General features: G+C 41.2%; 1 protein-coding gene across 4 annotated transcripts in view; it reads left to right on the forward strand.

Moving 5' to 3' along the window:
* phactr2 (phosphatase and actin regulator 2) overlaps positions 1 to 16,855 on the forward strand; it is a 48,839-nt gene that overhangs the window by 10,135 nt on the left and 21,849 nt on the right. The window contains exon 1 of one of the 4 annotated variants that reach the window (XM_084376142.1): positions 1,049 to 1,131. The exons of 2 other annotated variants lie outside the window; for them this stretch is intronic. In XM_084376142.1, coding sequence (XP_084232268.1) covers positions 1,119 to 1,131 — 13 coding nt within the window. In that variant the 5' untranslated portion in view covers positions 1,049 to 1,118. Of the gene's footprint in view, positions 1 to 1,048; positions 1,132 to 11,229; positions 11,513 to 16,855 lie in introns of those variants that run through there. One more of the 4 variants, XM_084376141.1, reaches the window with a different exon arrangement.

Raw genomic sequence — 16,855 nt, forward strand, 5'->3', positions numbered from 1 at the left:
TGTCAGCTCTATTGTGCAAAGAATGAATTCATATAAATGAAATTCGTCATGAACCTTTTAGATAATGGACATTTTCTGGTTTCGGCGTCTCAAATCAGCAGATCTGTTGTTTTTTTTACGTCGTGGTTTTTTGATTTTGACGTTAAATTGGACAAAACATACAATTGAAGACTTCAACTTTTACTCTTTGACACATTTTGTGTGACTTTTTTTTCAAATAAACAATAAAAATATATAATTGATAGATGACTCTATAATGAAAGTGATCGTTAGTTGAATCCCCTGTTGTAATTGAATGAAATATGATTAAAACAGCGTTAAAATTTGCTTTGTGTTGTTGATTAGCTTTCTTTGTTAAAATGTGTTTACAGAATCTGCACTTCTACCCACGATGCCTTCTACCTATCACCTCTTACATTGTACTGATAATGTTGCAGTGAGGTCTGTTCATATTTGCTGAAGACTGACTGCAATAAAAATATATAGGAAGGAAAGTGTGATAAGGAAAAATAAACACACTGAACATACAGACGACAACCTCCATCTCCCTCCTCTTTTCCTTCCCCCTTTCCTTCACCCTTCACAGTGACTCCTCATCTGCATCCTCCTCTCCTCTCTCTCCTCTTATTTCCTACGTCACTGTGGGACCTCAACGCAGGAGGGAGAACGAAGAGAAAAAAAAAAAAATGGGTGAGACTGGAGCCAGACCCAGCAGGCGGAGGAAGGAGGAAAAACTTGACAGGCAGGGAGATGGAGATAAATGCAGGAGGAGACACAGATTGGGAGGGAGAAGGAGGAACTGAAATGGAAACAAACATTAACTTTTAATGCTCTTTATTGGTTCGAGGGGGGAGGGAGGGTGGTAGGGAGGTGAGGGAGGGAAGGAGGGGCGAGTGAGTTGCAGACAGGGAGGGATGAGCGATGAAGGAGGGAAGTAGACGGCGAGAGAGAGAGAGAGAGAGAGGGAGGGAGGGAGGGGAGAACAGGAGAAGAAGGCAGACAGTGAGAAAGGGAGGAGGGGGAGTTAGTGGGGGGAGGGAGGGAGGCAGAGAGGTGGTGTGTCGGGAAGAGGCAAGGATCAGCTCACACACTGCTGATAATATTCCCCAGGTCAAGTCATGGAACATGACGGTGAGTTTTCTTCTTGTATAATAATCTGTGCTGCCTCCCTCTGAATCTTCTGTCCCCCTCTGCATGTGTCGTCCAGTCTCGTCTGTGTCTGTGTTCACGATACGGACAGTTTCTTTCCATCACTTCATCTTCTTCTTCTTCTTCTTCTTCTTCTTCTTCTTCTTTTCACACGCTGTCCTTACATGTAGCTGTCCTTGTCACCTGTTAGATGGAGATGAAGTACACACAAAAGGCTGTAAATCCTCAGCATATCTTGCGAGAGTTATGGTACAGCTTGCTTGAAGAAACCTGGTTTAAAAGGGCATTTAAAAGTCAACATTAGTATCTGAGCGTTGTTGTCAGTGGTCATTTTTCTGGTTGGCAGTGACTGTGTCTGTCTGAGGAAGAGCTGGAGCGAGTTTTTTCCTGTACTTCCTTTAATCTAAAATAAAGATGAGCAATGACAACGAAACACAGTCATGCATATGGACGGGAACACTACTTTAAGGACACAAGTTTCGACACCGTGTGCAATATTAATAAGATGCTAATGCTGCAATTGCAAGGAGAACACTTAATAACAAGACGGTTGGCTATATCTCCACTTAACCAGGCTTCTGTTGTGCTATGAAGTCCAGTTTTGGCAATGCTCATGAAGCAATAACGCATAGCTTTGGAATAAAGAAGCACTTATTAGTTTTGTAAGTCTGCCCAGTTGCATTACAGCATTATGTGATCACCAAAAAATCTAATGGTAGTTACCTTCATGTCAATATTTCTATAGAGGAAAGAAAACAGACCAATAAGTCCAGGTGGGCTTGGCTGGTAGCCATCTTGTATTAGACTAAATGACAGTGATAAGTCGGTGCGTTGGTCGGCGTCACACTCCAGAGTGGAGGCAGGGGAGGCTATATCGGGCCCATGTTATCTAATATAGTTTAATTACTGTTTGCAGAGGTTGTCATAACATTTCACAGTGTGTAATGGGCGAAAAAAAAAGCCTGTTGCCATGTATAGATAAAGAAAGACAGCTATTATTGTCTATGCAGCATTCAGTCCACTTTAATCCATGCTCCTGTAAGCGTTTGTGTTTGCCTGTGTTGATTGAGATGTGGGCTGGGTGCTGAATGGGTACACAACGAATTATCGCCGTTGTGAGTTTGCGAAACAGCGTTTTGCAAGGCAAAGCAGCATCTGTGAGTGTGTACACTTGCATATGAATGTAATGTGACGCGTGTGTGTCTGCAGGGAGCATGAATAGTTGGTCGTAATGCTCTTCTGTGTGTTTTCTCGGCTCACTGTCGATTGTGTTGTCGATAATGCAAGTCGAGACTGAATGTGCGAACTTGCATATGTCATTCGACTGAAATAATTCACCACAGCACATAGTGGTCAGCACTATATGGAGACACTGGCATTCTGTTTACATCCTGTTTGTTGTACCTCCACCTCAACTCTGATGTAACCTTCTCAGAGAGAAAGAAGGTTACGTCTAACTTCAGTCGTGCCGAAGTGATAAATTCAAGATTAAAGATTTATTCGTCGTTACATAACACAAGGTTGTATAACAAAATTTCTTCTGTAGTTCCCATAAGATACACACAAGAAAACCAAAACTATATACTTTCTTTTACAGTTAATGTTCCAGACTCTCCACCTCCCTACACTTGTATTTTAATTTCTTTAGATATCGTGATGGTAACATTTTGCCACGATAATCATGTGGTGTGAAATGTAGCTTCACAACATCAGACTGTATGAGGATATTGCAGCATAAGCTACACACAAGGGAACTAAAACTGTACAACCTGATGAACAGATAATATTCAAGTCACAGCGTTGTGTTGAGGATGAGTGAGGGAGTCTCACAGCCCTGTAGTCCGGTGGTACGGCAGCGGATACTTCTGTATCTTTTGTCAGACGGCAGCAGGGTGAACGGACTGTGTCAGTTTTGTAGTTTGCAACTGAGATGTGCCTGTTCATGTTTCTCTCAAACACTCATTTATTTGGACGTGAGACTTGACAAAACAACGGATTACCAGATTTCAGTGAAAGGTCAGGGCTAATTTATAGTTGTTCATGTGCTGTAAACATGAGATAAATGTGTCGAAGGTGATAAAGTTTTGCATGTGGTGCTGCTGCAATCCCCTTTACCCACTACCGCTGTGGTAACAAACCTCAGTGTGTCTGTAAAAGCTAGCTGGACGTTGGCCAGAGAACCCATCATCAACCAGTGGCAGTCTGCTTTAAAAACAAACCGTGCAGAGCCTTTATAATAAAATCCTAAAGAATAGCCACAGGACACAACTGAGCAAACATGACTGTCGTGCTTCAGACAGCTGTTTTTCTACTCACAGTGGCTCTCTGGTAAATCTGTTCAGATATGGCCTTATATAGTTTGAATATGAAGGTGTAGGATGACAAGCTGGCTGCTGTTTGTTTGTTTGCTCTCCCCAGTCGCTGTCCTCTTATGGTCTTATATCATACACTTTTAAAACACAGTGCTCTCTTTATAAATGATAGTGTTTACGATCTGATGTAGCTTTTACCTTTTCCTGCTACTGCCGCCGTCACCCCGTGGTTAGTAGGAAAGACCCCACACTACAGTATCAATCTTTCCTCCATCTCTTTCTGTCCCCAGCTTTTCTTGCTCTGTCTGAGTCTCTCTCGAGCTCGCTTTTAAGCTCCCTGGCTGCCCGTCTGGCAGGATGTCAACTATTGATTTATACAGGCAGCATTTTAGCGATGATGGCGGCTTATGGGTTGTGCCAAACACAATACAACAAACAGGAGATCAGGTTTCAGAAAGGCTGGCTGGCATATGTGAAGAGGAAGAGAAATGACAGTAGCCATTACTGTAGTGTTACAATAAAAGACTGCACGCATTATAGGGAAAGTGCCCTTTTATAAGGTTATACAAGGTGCAGAGACGGGACAAAATTATGTTTCTAAGAACGAGTAGTTGAACTGAATATTATTTGGTTTTACATGCTGGATACAGGCTGGAGTGCAGGAACTGATTTGTACCAATATTAAGGTATGACTTTAGATTATCATCAGCAGAGCTCGTTTTGAGATCAAGTTCCAACTTAAAGCCCCTGAAAACTTCAAATATGGATCTTAAACGTACTACAAGGAGTTTGTTACTGGTTAAGAAACCGTCTCAATTTTATACTGATGCCGCTCTTTCACCTACATACAAAAAACGAGAAATGCATTGCATTTTCTCATCTTCTGTCACTCTTTTCCGAGGCAGACACACCAGCCAGATCAAGATCTTTAGACACAAGGTAGTTGTGCTTGTACCGCTTTTGTCCACAGGGGCCGCCAGAATAAAAAAAATGAAAGTTCCTTATAGCAACTTTAAGTATTTCTCTGTAACATTAGATATTCGTGACTAAATAAGCAACAATTTTATCAAGTTTCCTACATTGTTTTTGTCAAGGATGTATAAGGAGAGCAGTTTTCCTAGGGTTGAGGTTTGATTGGTGCTTGTATATTCACGATATCGTGTCCTCAGCCGACAGGAGAATTAACACCACCATCTGTTAAACTTGATATGCTGAACTTCTAATACTTGCATAACAATAGAAGATGGACATTAATTTGCATTTTATTTTGTACATTTTCTGGAAATTCAGTAAAAAATCTGACTAAAGTTGGAACAAAACTGGACTACAGTAAGGAGTTTATTGAGAATAGACGTTTTTAATAATATTCTGCATGATCATTTATGATCCCTACAATCATATGGCATGATTATAGACATGGTATGACTGGCTTGTGCACTAAGACCTTTTAAGAACAGAACAGAACTTGCTTGTGTAACAGCGCCTGTTCGCTGCTGACTCACACTTGACTGTTATGACAGTTCGGCTTGGTTTTATAGATTGTTCCCTGACTCTTGAAGAGGTTGGCCGCCTCATACTGTAACATGAAAAAAACCACGTGTGTAACTTCACGCAGTTAAATGCACGTACAGTCCATTCTCTGTCTTTTGGCTATGACAGAAGTATGAGCCTGTACCCTGGCTGCTTAATAAATAAATCAAGGGGAGGGGAGAAGGCCCTGAAAAGTAGCACTTAAACAATTATTACCCCCTTGTTCCGCTGAGGCTACTACTTAATATTTGATGACTCCTTTCCTTTCTTCTGTCCTCCTCCTCCTCCACCTCCACCTCCACCTCTCCTGTCATGCCTTTTGCTGTTCTGGTCAATGAAAAGGTCAGGCTCCCTCAGTTGATCTCTGTTATTTAGTGTCAGGAAAAACAGGACCACGTTTTCTGAGAAGTGTCACCTTGGCATTCAGATTACCATATCGAGGGACGTCCTCTTCGCCTTTTTGGATAATGTATTCATGCATAGATTTACAGTAAAAGCATCAGACTGATCTAAGCTGAATCGAAAAGGGATCTTTTTCCCGCATATAAGATCAGTAATTGACATTTGAAGCAGTAGCAGCCAAAAGGGTCACAATGAGTTTGTTACCATAAGTTCCCAAAGAGAAAATACATAATAAAAACATATTATTTTTGTCTTTTGGTTGTCTGTCGATAAGCTTTGATTTTCTTGACCTCTTTCTGTCTGTCTGTGTCTTTCATACATAGAAATACTGAATGCATGGAAAATAATCTTTTAATGTTATATAGGGATTTGGTACAGACAAAATAATGGAACCCTAACCCTAAATAAAAACATATTTAAATACGCTAGATATGGATTTCTATTTGGATCCGCAATTGTACTCATTCATAGACACGAGTACAAAAATACGCCTGATTCTTTCTTATCAAGATCCATGCATCATTCAATGAGAACACCCTATCTCGAATGTTAAATAAAGTGAGAAAACATGCCCGGATCTGTCTCTTTATCTGGATCCACAGCAAAAGTTAATGGGGTCTATTCTGGTCCGACACCCATCCTCCGTCCTCCAAGTTTCGTGGACATCAGTTCAGTTGATTTTGTTTAATTTTGCTGACTAACCAACCAACAAGCAAACAAACGGACATGGGTGAAAACATATCATCCTTGGCAGAGGTAATAACTACTCTATATGTAATCAGGGCTCGGAGTGCAGTCAAGGCCGGGTTCAACGTTTATCCAGTCTAATCCAGTCAGTTAGGGTACTGTTGCATTGCTATAAGTCTAGGGTCTGTGTGTAAATACCTGTAATTTGTCAATTTCTAAAGTGTTTTGGGACCGTGCTGCATGGTGATTCTGCACTTAGAATAAAATCAATTGATTGACTGATGTGTAACAGCTGAGTGGATCTGTTATGACACGGTGCATCATAATCAATACAAGATAAAATTGTATTAACTGTAATGTACAACATTACATTCATTACACAACATTACATTTCTTTCTTTCTTTCTTTCAGAGAGGGTCTTGCTATTTTTGAAAATGAGCTTATGCTGGTTTGCTGTAGATTTTCCTAAGATCCATTTTAGATTGGGTCCAAAAGTTTGGCTCGAACCAACCTGTGAGTAACATCATTTGTAACAGGAAGCCCTTGGTACAAACTGGAGGCTGGGTGTTTGAAAGACATGGCAGAGGAATGAATGAAAAAAGATATCGAGAATTGTAGGATCCAGCGATTTTGATGCACTGATTTGATTTCCCTGTAACAACTCCCTCTTGATCCGTCTTATATTTAAATAGACTCGGCATCAATAGTGCCGGGTGAGTATGCGTCCAACAAACTCAGTCTAGGCCTTCGTTGCAGATACATCAAGGTAATGACATTACCTCCCTGTCAATGCTAACGCAGTCATTTTCCTCTGTTAACTTTACTTAATACTTCCATCTTCCTGACCAGTCTTTATCCTCCCACCTCGTTACTGACTTCCTTCCTGTCTCAATTATCCACTTCCAGCATATTCACTTACGACTGTCCCATAAGGCTGCAGCTGTCTTGGCGGCTCCCAGGTGTAAATGTGTATCAGGCATTGACAAAGCGAAGCCTATGCGGAAGTGCCTCTACTGGTTTCATAAAGAAGTTTGATCGTATGTAAGCTTACGAGAAACTGAACCTACTTCTCACTTTAGAAGAAGATTTATTACCACATTAAACAGTTTCCTCATGAGATTATGCTCTCAATCATTAGTTTCAAGTCTTCTTAAACACAGCATGATGTTCATTTTGTACATTTTAGCCCCATCTAGAGTAAAATAGACAACAAAGCAGGGTTTGCTTTGGCGTGGCTACCTTGTGATTGATAAGTCGCTACCTCGGCGTGTCCTCGGTTCTGGATTCCCGGATCCACCCTCCCATCCAAATATGGTTATTTCTGGCTCCAAAAGTCCACAAACCAACGGGTGAGACTTGGATTTAAGGCTGTCATTTTTGTTCACTACACATAATACTGTGAACACAACACAATGAGTGTGTTACGAGGTGGTGAATGTGGCTGTGAAATTTTTTTAACAACTTTGTTCTGCACGCACTGCTTTAGGAGCCCAATTTGCAACTGCTTTGTTTTGATCGCCCTGATTTTTCCTGTGTGAAAGTGCCAAATTAGCTTTCTTAAGAGTTCGCTGCTGGCTTTATTTTTCCTTTTGCAGACTATTCGTGGCTTCTTCCACTTTAAAGGAGAAGAGGAAGGGTGAGGTGACAGAGAGGCAGAAACAGAGATTTTACATTAAGAATGAACTAAAGAATTATTTTTCTGACATCAAGTCATCTTTAGTCTGCTGGTTAACTCGAGGAGCAGACGTTTGAGTCGCGTAGTTAACACTAGATGGCAGTCTTGGCCTTAGACCGAAATCATTTTTCCAGATCAGACAAGGTTGATTTGGCGTTGTCAAGCTGTGGTGTGTGTGAGTGTGTGTGTGTGTGTGTGTGTGTGAACTGACTGCTGCCTGACCGCTTAAGTCTGTCGCACTGGGATCTGAAACCTATCAACTGACACTTTGTTGACAGTGATGACAGATAAAGCTCCCTCTCTCTCAGACACACACACACACACACACACACACACACGTTACACTGTAGTTGACCCCCCCATACTGACAGTTTCAAGGAGGAGTGTTGCTTGGTTTGCTGAGGTCGTCAGTGAGAAGTGGTGTGAGCGTCATGTCTAATATTAAACAAATATTATTTCTCCGTCCTACTATCAAAAGATTTAAAGGCTATGCTGACAAACACTGACAGATTTCAGCATTTGCTTCCCTTTGACCCCCTAAAACCGGATTCAGGGTTCACTGTCATCTCTTTTTTAGAAAATAAATGTCCTCTGGGGTAGAGATTGCCGTCCTACTGACCCTCCTCTGGAGCCACAGACACTGTCCAGACCTGAACTCATTTATTCATCCTGGACTGGATGCTAAAAATAAAGTTGATTCCCAAGCCCAGTCACACAGATGTCTTTAAATATTTAATTTTGAAGTTGGCAACGTCTTATTTTGTTGCCGTCTTGGTTGAATGATTTACGCCGACAGTTAGATGCACTGACAGTGAAACTTAAAATTAAGTTCCTCTTTGTTTCTTCTTTGTTTCAGTTCTTTAAGGCAACTTATTTGTTTTGCCAATCCAATGCAGAAGGAAATGAAACAGCTTATAGGTCTACTTTAACAATCATGATTTATTTACAAGAATCTATGCGATGATCAGTTAAACCTGATGCCAAAGTCCTTTTCAGCCAAGTCTTGCCACTTGGCAACCATCTTGATAGCGCCCCAGGGCAGTTATTTTGGGCCAACAAGACCAGGCCCCGATCTAAATGGATCAGGAGTGAGCCAGAACTTCACTTTCAATTATCACGGACATAAAAACTGCATAAATAGAGTCACTCGTCAAATCTCTTTAAAACTGAGATGAGGTTTAAAATGCCTTTCTCCCACGGGTTATACTTCTACCGCCATGCTTTGTCAGCTCAACCCATCAAGTCTGATAATGTGTGATGTTTGAATGACCTCACCTTCCTTGGTAGTCCCGTGCATTAGCAGGATATCCTCCTCTTTCATGCTTATTAGAAGTAAATAAAAAAGTTGTTGTGAGTCTCAACTGTGTGCTCCAGTCAATGCAACAACACGATCGGCTGATATCTTTCCCAGTTCGGCTGACATAAAGCACACCGTTGGCTTTACGGGGGAAAGGGTGCCATCTCTGACGTTACAGCCTTTTCTATTCAAAATGCTTTCAGTGGTTTGTCTCCTCTCTTTGTCTTCTCTTCACACATCATACTCATGCTACAACTAATCATTATTTTTTATCATTGCCACTTCTTAGGGGATTAATCAACTCATCATTTAGCCTGTAAACTGTCAGAAAATAGTGAAAATGTCCATTATATGAATTAAATTGAACTATACCTTGTACCCCAACAGATATGCACATACATAAACATGTTGTTGCTCTTTAGAAGTTATTGGAAATTTCTTTACCAACATGTAAGAAGTACTCAGATCCTTTACGCAAGTGAAAGCAGTTTTTTCAGCAAAATGTATTTCAAGTATCCAAAGTACGTGTGCTTGTACTTCTGCTGTTAAATCTGTGACTGATATATAATGTATATTATTAGATTGTTAATACCGATGCGTGTGCAGGCAGCATTTTACTGTTGTACTGTAGCTGGCTGTATAGATTTAGCTACTCTATCGACAGTTCAGTATTGTTTTGTCCAACCTAGGGGTCTGGCCCCTGCTTCAGGTCACCACATAGATCTGAGGGGTCGTGAGAAGGGTAATGAAAGAGGAAAGTATACAAAAATATACTTTCATTATTTACAACATTCTCTAATCTTTGGTTTTATGTGAGATAATATATCATTTTCCCTCTTTTTGCCTCAAACAGTTAGTTATTCACGCACAAAACATCTGGAATGTGGCACAGGGCCCCACGCTGCTTTAATGTGAGGGATCACATGACAAATAGCTGGAAGCCACTGGTTTAATCTTAACAATGTGTTGTATTTTATGAGCTCATCATATGATTTGTGTATCTATAGCTATTAAATAAATTACTCTCTTTTTTCTCTTTCAAACCTAATGCCAACTGAACAATGTTCGAGTTCACTGGGCGTTTATTTATTTTTTTTAACGTCCACAAAGACAATGAATTGATGTCTTTTAGATATGTTTTTGCTCAGTGGGTATTAACCTTAGCTTATACGGATTTTAGGGATATGAAGCATTTAAGATTCTCCATGAAATGACATCACAATAAGCAAAAACACCAATGTAGGCACTGGCAGACGTTCAAACCATTTAAAGATGCACTATGTAATTTCGGGGAAGAAATTTTAATCAGAGGAGAAAGATCACTGACTTATTTTTTTTTAAATGCCTAAACAAACTAAATAAACAAACTCTCTTCGTTTTCACGCCTGAATAAACAGAATAAACAACCCGACCATAAAGTGATAGTTAGGGTCTTTTGATGTGCGGTTGTATGAGGTACTTACCCCTAGTCAGTGTATTACCTGCAGTTGATGGCCGTCATCTCGCCGCCAGCGTGGAAAGCAGCATGCAGCACTGGCAGGAGGCAGAGCATTGTACTGCTGAAACTGTACCAGCAGCCGTTTAAGTGTACGCTATGTCAAACAGCCTTTTCCTTTGGCACTACATTCCCCCTTTAGTGCTAAAGAAAAAGGCTGTTTAACGGCAACGTAAAGCTACACTTAAACGGATATATATTTTTTAGGTGGGACTTATCTTAGGTGGCTAAAATATGTTTGCTGGTATGATTTCAGCAGCACAAAGCCCTAGGGATAATAAGTACCTCATACAATCCCACATCGAAAGACCCAAACTATCACTTTGTTTATATGTGGCGGACCCTGCCACCTTTCTAGCTTCAAACATTGTTCTGGGGACCTTATTTTCCTGCGAGAACAGCTTGTTTCTTCAGTTTATAGAAAAGAGTTTGTATCATTGCCTCATTAATATTGTAAACATTAAAATTCTGGGTTTGAATTTTGGTAAAATTTCTTCTCCAAAACTACAACGTGCCCCTTTAAGTGAAGCTGCATTAACTACCACTGCTGAAAAACTAAACCCTCCCGTCCATTATGTTCTGGTCCTGGCCAGTGTAATGCGGTGTCTGAGGGTGTCGGACCCCGCCACCCTTTGACCCCAGCAGCGCCCTTTAATCTGACGGGAGGAATGAGAGGCATTCTTCAGCTGCTCGCCGGAGGAGGAAGGAGAGGTGGGAGGGGAAGTAACGACGTAGTAGCGACCCAGTCAGTCACTCAGTGAAGTTTCCAGCGACTCAGCCACCGACGGTCTGAAACTTTTTAGTCTCTCGATATGAACTCACTCGGCGGCTGCGGGCGGGATTTACGCGGCGTTAGGAGGCCGTGATCGCGGGGATCTTTGGGGCGGGGGTGGGGGGCTCGGTGCTCCGGAGAAGCTGAATATGGGTCAGACCGCCGTGTCCGCCGTGTCTCAGCCTGCGAGCGGTGAGTGTGTGAGCTCCCTCCTCTCTCGTCTCTCTCTCTCTGTCACACACACACACTCCACTATCTTTACCCAGGATGTCTGCTCGTTTTGTCTGTCTGTAACATCCTCTGTCGGACAGTTTAAACTTAAACTTCCACGCAGTTCAACACAAACGAAGCGCTAACGGTTTTATGCTAATGGGGAGTTAGCTAACTGCTTTATTAATTCACTTGCATCACTTCACTTTCGCGGCTGCGTGTCTAAATTTATCGCTGCTTGCGTTTGGTTGCCCAAGAGTGAAACAGCCAGTTGTTTAAAGCAGGATGTGTTGTGTAACTCAAGAGAGTTGTTTATAAAAAGCTGCATTGTTTTTTGCTGCTGCTGGCTGTTTTTTGATGTGAGTTTATGTATTTAAGCAGGCGAGTTTGACACGAGTCCAGAGAGCAGCTTAAGTTTTGAACCAGTTTTGTTTACCCAGAGGAGAGCAGAGATTGAGCAGAGGGACTATCTGGAAAAGCCAGTCTAGCTCAGTGGATTTACGTTTAAATCACAGGCAGGAACCTATTAACTGACATGTCTTAAGTCAACAAGTGGGTCTGTCTGTCTGTCTGTGTCAAGGCTCCACAGGAAATCCCATCACTCATCGTTGAGGTCTGACAGTTGCCAAAAAGATTTTGATTATTAAGTAGAAGAAGAGCTGGAGTACCACCTCTGGGCTGCAGAGATTAATAGACAGAGCGTTTGGTCTATTAAATGTCAGAAAACTGTGAAAAATGGTTAATCACAATTAGGGATCGGCCGATGTGGCTTTTTCAGGGCCGCTGATAGCTAATGTTTGGATCCTAGGAAAAGGAAAAGTCTTCCCAAAAATGAAATCGTAGTCACACTACATTCCCGTGCTGATGGAAAGTCGGGTAAAGTGTCGTGGTCCACAGAAAAGTTTCTGCTTCTTGCTTCACAGCAAAAAAAAAAACAACTGAAGTAGATGGGGACTTGTTTGAAAATGTGAAAAAACAACCATATAAACGTAAAATGACTCCATACAGCTCGTCCATTGTTAGACATCATCATTCATTCGCAGTAAACATGAAACTTTTTGTGTCAAAATTTTGAACAACCAGTGATGGAGTGGACCAAGTAGTTGAATTTACTCTTGTACTGTACTTAAGTACAATTTTGAGGTTCATTACTTGAGTATTTCCTTTTTCCTGCTACCTACACTTCCTCTCCACTACATTTATTTGATAAATGTAGTTACTAGTTACCTTGCAGATTTATACATATATAGGCCATTAATTGTGACATGTAACTGGTCATATTGTTGTGTGAGAGGATGGTGTATCAGATCCAACATCACACATTTTTTAATTATCTGACAGAAAAAACATGCTGAATATCGGCCTGATAATCGTCCAACACTGATAATCAGTCTACCCCTAATCACAAGCCCAAGAGGCCGAGATGCTGTTATTAAATAGCTTTATTTGTCCAACAAACGGTACAAAATCAAAATATAATCTGTTAGCAATGCTGTGAAATAGAGAAAAGCTGCAAAATGCTCACAAAAGAGTGGTCCGGGAAAAACAATTACTTTAAATATTATCAAAATAGTTGCAGACTTCTCTGTTGGTCGACTGATTGATGATTCTAGGGCTCCAACTAACGATTATATTCACTATCAATTATTCTGATGATTATTATTTCATTTTATCAATTCATTTTTTGCCCTATAAAATGTGTTGTTTTGTCTGATCAAAAATATTCCATTAATTAAGAAGCAAATTCACCGCTGAACCATCAAGTGCCATTTCTGCTTGAAAAATGATTGTCTGAAAATCAAAATAGTTGCATCAGTTACTCAGTGTAAGCTGTCACTAGAGCCTGAAAGATAAATTGGTTGGCCGATATTATTAGTTGATATTGGCCTATGGCAGATTTATCGATATCGGAAAATATGTTGGCCGATATGCACCGATAAGAAAACACAAAAACCACACCGATCCCAATGTTGCGATGTGTATCGTCACTTCCCTTTTGGTACTGCAACGCCGGCATGCTGTATGAAATGACACACTGGAGCGGCTTTATACGCGAGCGCTGCTTGGTTCAGTGTGAACAAACAAAGGCCGCGTTAATGCAGAACCTCTGTGTGAAAAGGGCTACAGTTTCACACCTGCAGCACAAAGTGAATGCAAATGACTGAAATTTACTAACTGATACAACAGAAAAACAGCAAGTCACTACATACTACATGACTATGAATCACTGCTTTTAGAGGAACAGTCATTTTAGTAAAGAGATTGGTGACAAATAAAAGTAAAAGCAGAGCAGTGCCAGCTTCAGTTCTCCTCGCTATAGATTCTCAAGGTTTCAGAGGGTTGAACGCTCTTCTTCTCATTTGATGTTTTGATGGTGATGGTTGTAAAGACGGTGTATGAACATCAGTGCAGCATCTCCCAAATGTGTTCAGATGAAGATAAACCTCAATACTTCTTAGGTATTAACATCAGCATTGAACTCCTAGTCTTGTTTACTTCCACTTTGATTGGATGTCTTTGGCCATATCACACAGTCTTCCTCAGCAAATAGAGCTGCCCCATTTGTTAAATCCGTCAGTCAACCTGCTCTAGAAGATCAGGTTATACTATCGAAAGTTCAAGAACTGCCACTAAGTTGTGTTTTTTTGTCGGTTGATGTTTCCAAGTATCTGCACTCATTGTTTCTCTGTTTAATTAGTCAGGTTTCTCCTTTTAAGTTGTCACCAGCCTGACCACTACTAGTGACTACAGACATCACTCACAATAGTCAAAGACAGCAGAGGTTGCACACATTCAGGGAAATTAAACAGGAAACAGATTGCCAACTCTGTGGTTGATTTTTTTGTAACAGAAAATACTATGATTTTTACTTAAACATACTTCTACTTTAAGTTTCTCTTATGAATGTTACAGGTTTCCTTGGCTGAGACAGTTTTTTCCAAGAACACAACTAAAATGATGAGGCAGGGAAACGTCACTGTACTTAACATAATCCTTCTGGATAATGCTATTTTATTAAAACATTGTCAGCAGCCAATTTTGGCTCCATCATTGTGTTTCAATGTCTGTTTGTGTCTCTCTAATACCGACAATAAGACATTCATTCCGTCAGTGTAACTTAAATACTCCGTGATATCATAATACATAATCCAAGCTCACCTTGCAAATGATGCGACACACACTGATTGTGAAGAGAACGTGGGTGTCTGCATCATCATTTCCAAAAATCTCAGTTTCTGCTCATCCAGACGTAAACACTGCAAAAGGAGTTTCTGAATACCTCCACCCTGGAAGGAGTTTTCCAAAAGGTCCATGTTCAGTGACCTGAAATGCCATTTATGTGTGTACAAAAGGCCAGAATGCAAAGAAAAGCCATGTTTTAACATACTTGTGTACTGGTGGAGAGGGCCGGAAATACATGAACTTAACTTGAGTGATTCCAATAACAGCACAGGAGTGTGAGCATGTGTTGTACCCCAGTACTTAAAATGTTTTTTCCCTGCCATCTGTAGTCCTCACTCTGTCCATGAGCCATGAAAGTAAACATTTCACATTTTTTAGTGCAGTGAGGTAAAAGCAATGAAGAATGTCTCTGTATGAAAACAAAACTGGACCTTAAACACCGTCAGCATTGAAAGTAAAGCCCAAAACTGTTCTGTAGCACACTTAGCCACCATGCATGCATAGGAACCTGAGCTATAACTATGATCTACATGCTCTGCATGGCTTCATTACTGGTTACATAACGAGGCTGTGATGTGGTTTAAATGCTGAATGTGCAGCACTAAGCAGGAGAGGGAAATTACTCTGTCATGGTCTTATCATTAAAATGATATCCTCTGAGCCTTAATGAGTTATGACTCTGCGTTCAAACACTGTAAAGCTGCAGCTTCCTGTTTGATTTCTTTTTGAGGTTTTACTCTTGACTTAACCCACGCTGCTCGGTCCTGTGAGTGTCATGAGTTAAGCAGAAGTGTGCTCCTCTGGCTCATGTTGGAGAACGATTTGGAAGAAATGACCCAAGTGTTAAAACTGCAGCCAATGCCCAGCGCCGCCCCTCCCTCCGCTCTCATCCAACACCTCCTGTTGCCTCATTTTCTTCTTCTTTCCTTTCTCTGTTTATGCCCTCCTCTATTCTTTTTGCCCCACCTCAGTTTCCACATCTCCCCTTGTTTCTCCGTCTTCTCTTCTCCTCTCTTTTGTCTCTCTTTCCCTCTTTCTCCCCCCTCATCCCTCTTCCTCTATTCATGACGCCTGTTTCTTCCCTCCCTGGTGACTTGTAGTGAAGGAAGGAAGCCTCTCCCTTTCCCCTCCTCCTCAACACATGTTCCTGCTATAACGTCTAAAAAAAATCCTGCAGGCTATGTCACAATACAAAGCCACTTTAACCCTACAATGGCAGACAACATGTGTCACCCATACCATGGAAAATTGATAAAAAACTGAGCAGCTGTTAAACCAGTGTAACATCTGATATGCTTAGTGTAGTTGCCCTGTGCTGAACAACAATAATGTTCGTGGGATTACTTTGTCGAGTTCTCTGTCGTGTCTCAAGTAGTGTTTCTGATGACCCCACAAAATTTCCACAGCTGCTATGTATCCAAACCCTGACTCACCCTTCTAGCATGACATCGAGAGTCATCTGTTTCAAAATAAAACGCCCCCGTGCAGTGTGGAATCATGGAGGAGAATCAGCAGTTGTAAGGCGAAATAACATCCCTGAGTTGACCCGAGGTGGATTGGAGCCACACTGGTGCCGTTAAAGAGCTGAAGACAGTGTTGTTTGGGTAAAAATCCAGTGCTATCCAGTTTCTTAGACAGATCCCTCTTGCCCGAATAGCAGGATTGCAGTTTAGCTGCAGACGTTTGCAGTTGTTGTGTAATAAACGGATTTAAATTTTCAGAATTGACCCTGGTTTGCTTGAACACAATACTGACTGTTGTATCAAGGAGCAAGCCCAGCTGCTCTCATTCTTCTTTTCTTATAGAGTACAAGTTGGTCTTTCTGTGGCTTTGAGCTTATTTTAATCTTTAACAGTCTGTTTCCTTATAGTGGTTCATGCTGTCACTTCCCTTGCTGCTGACACTTGATTTCTGTATTTATTTCTCACAGGGTGGGGTGTGTGAAGTAGGCAATGTGGGTGGGTGGGTGAACGTGATGCTGCCTCGTAGTTCAGGGGCGTGGTGCCAGAGGGAACGTCAGTAAATCTCTTTAAGAGTGAATCTGACTTGTGACAGCTCTATGGTATTAAGTTTGGTTAGGTTTAGGCACAAAGATGATTTGGTTAGAGTTGAACTGGGCTAAAATAAATACTTGGTTAAGGT

Source organism: Pagrus pagrus (genome assembly GCF_965226575.1).
Source record: "Pagrus pagrus genome assembly, chromosome: 15".
Taxonomy (NCBI): domain Eukaryota; kingdom Metazoa; phylum Chordata; class Actinopteri; order Spariformes; family Sparidae; genus Pagrus; species Pagrus pagrus.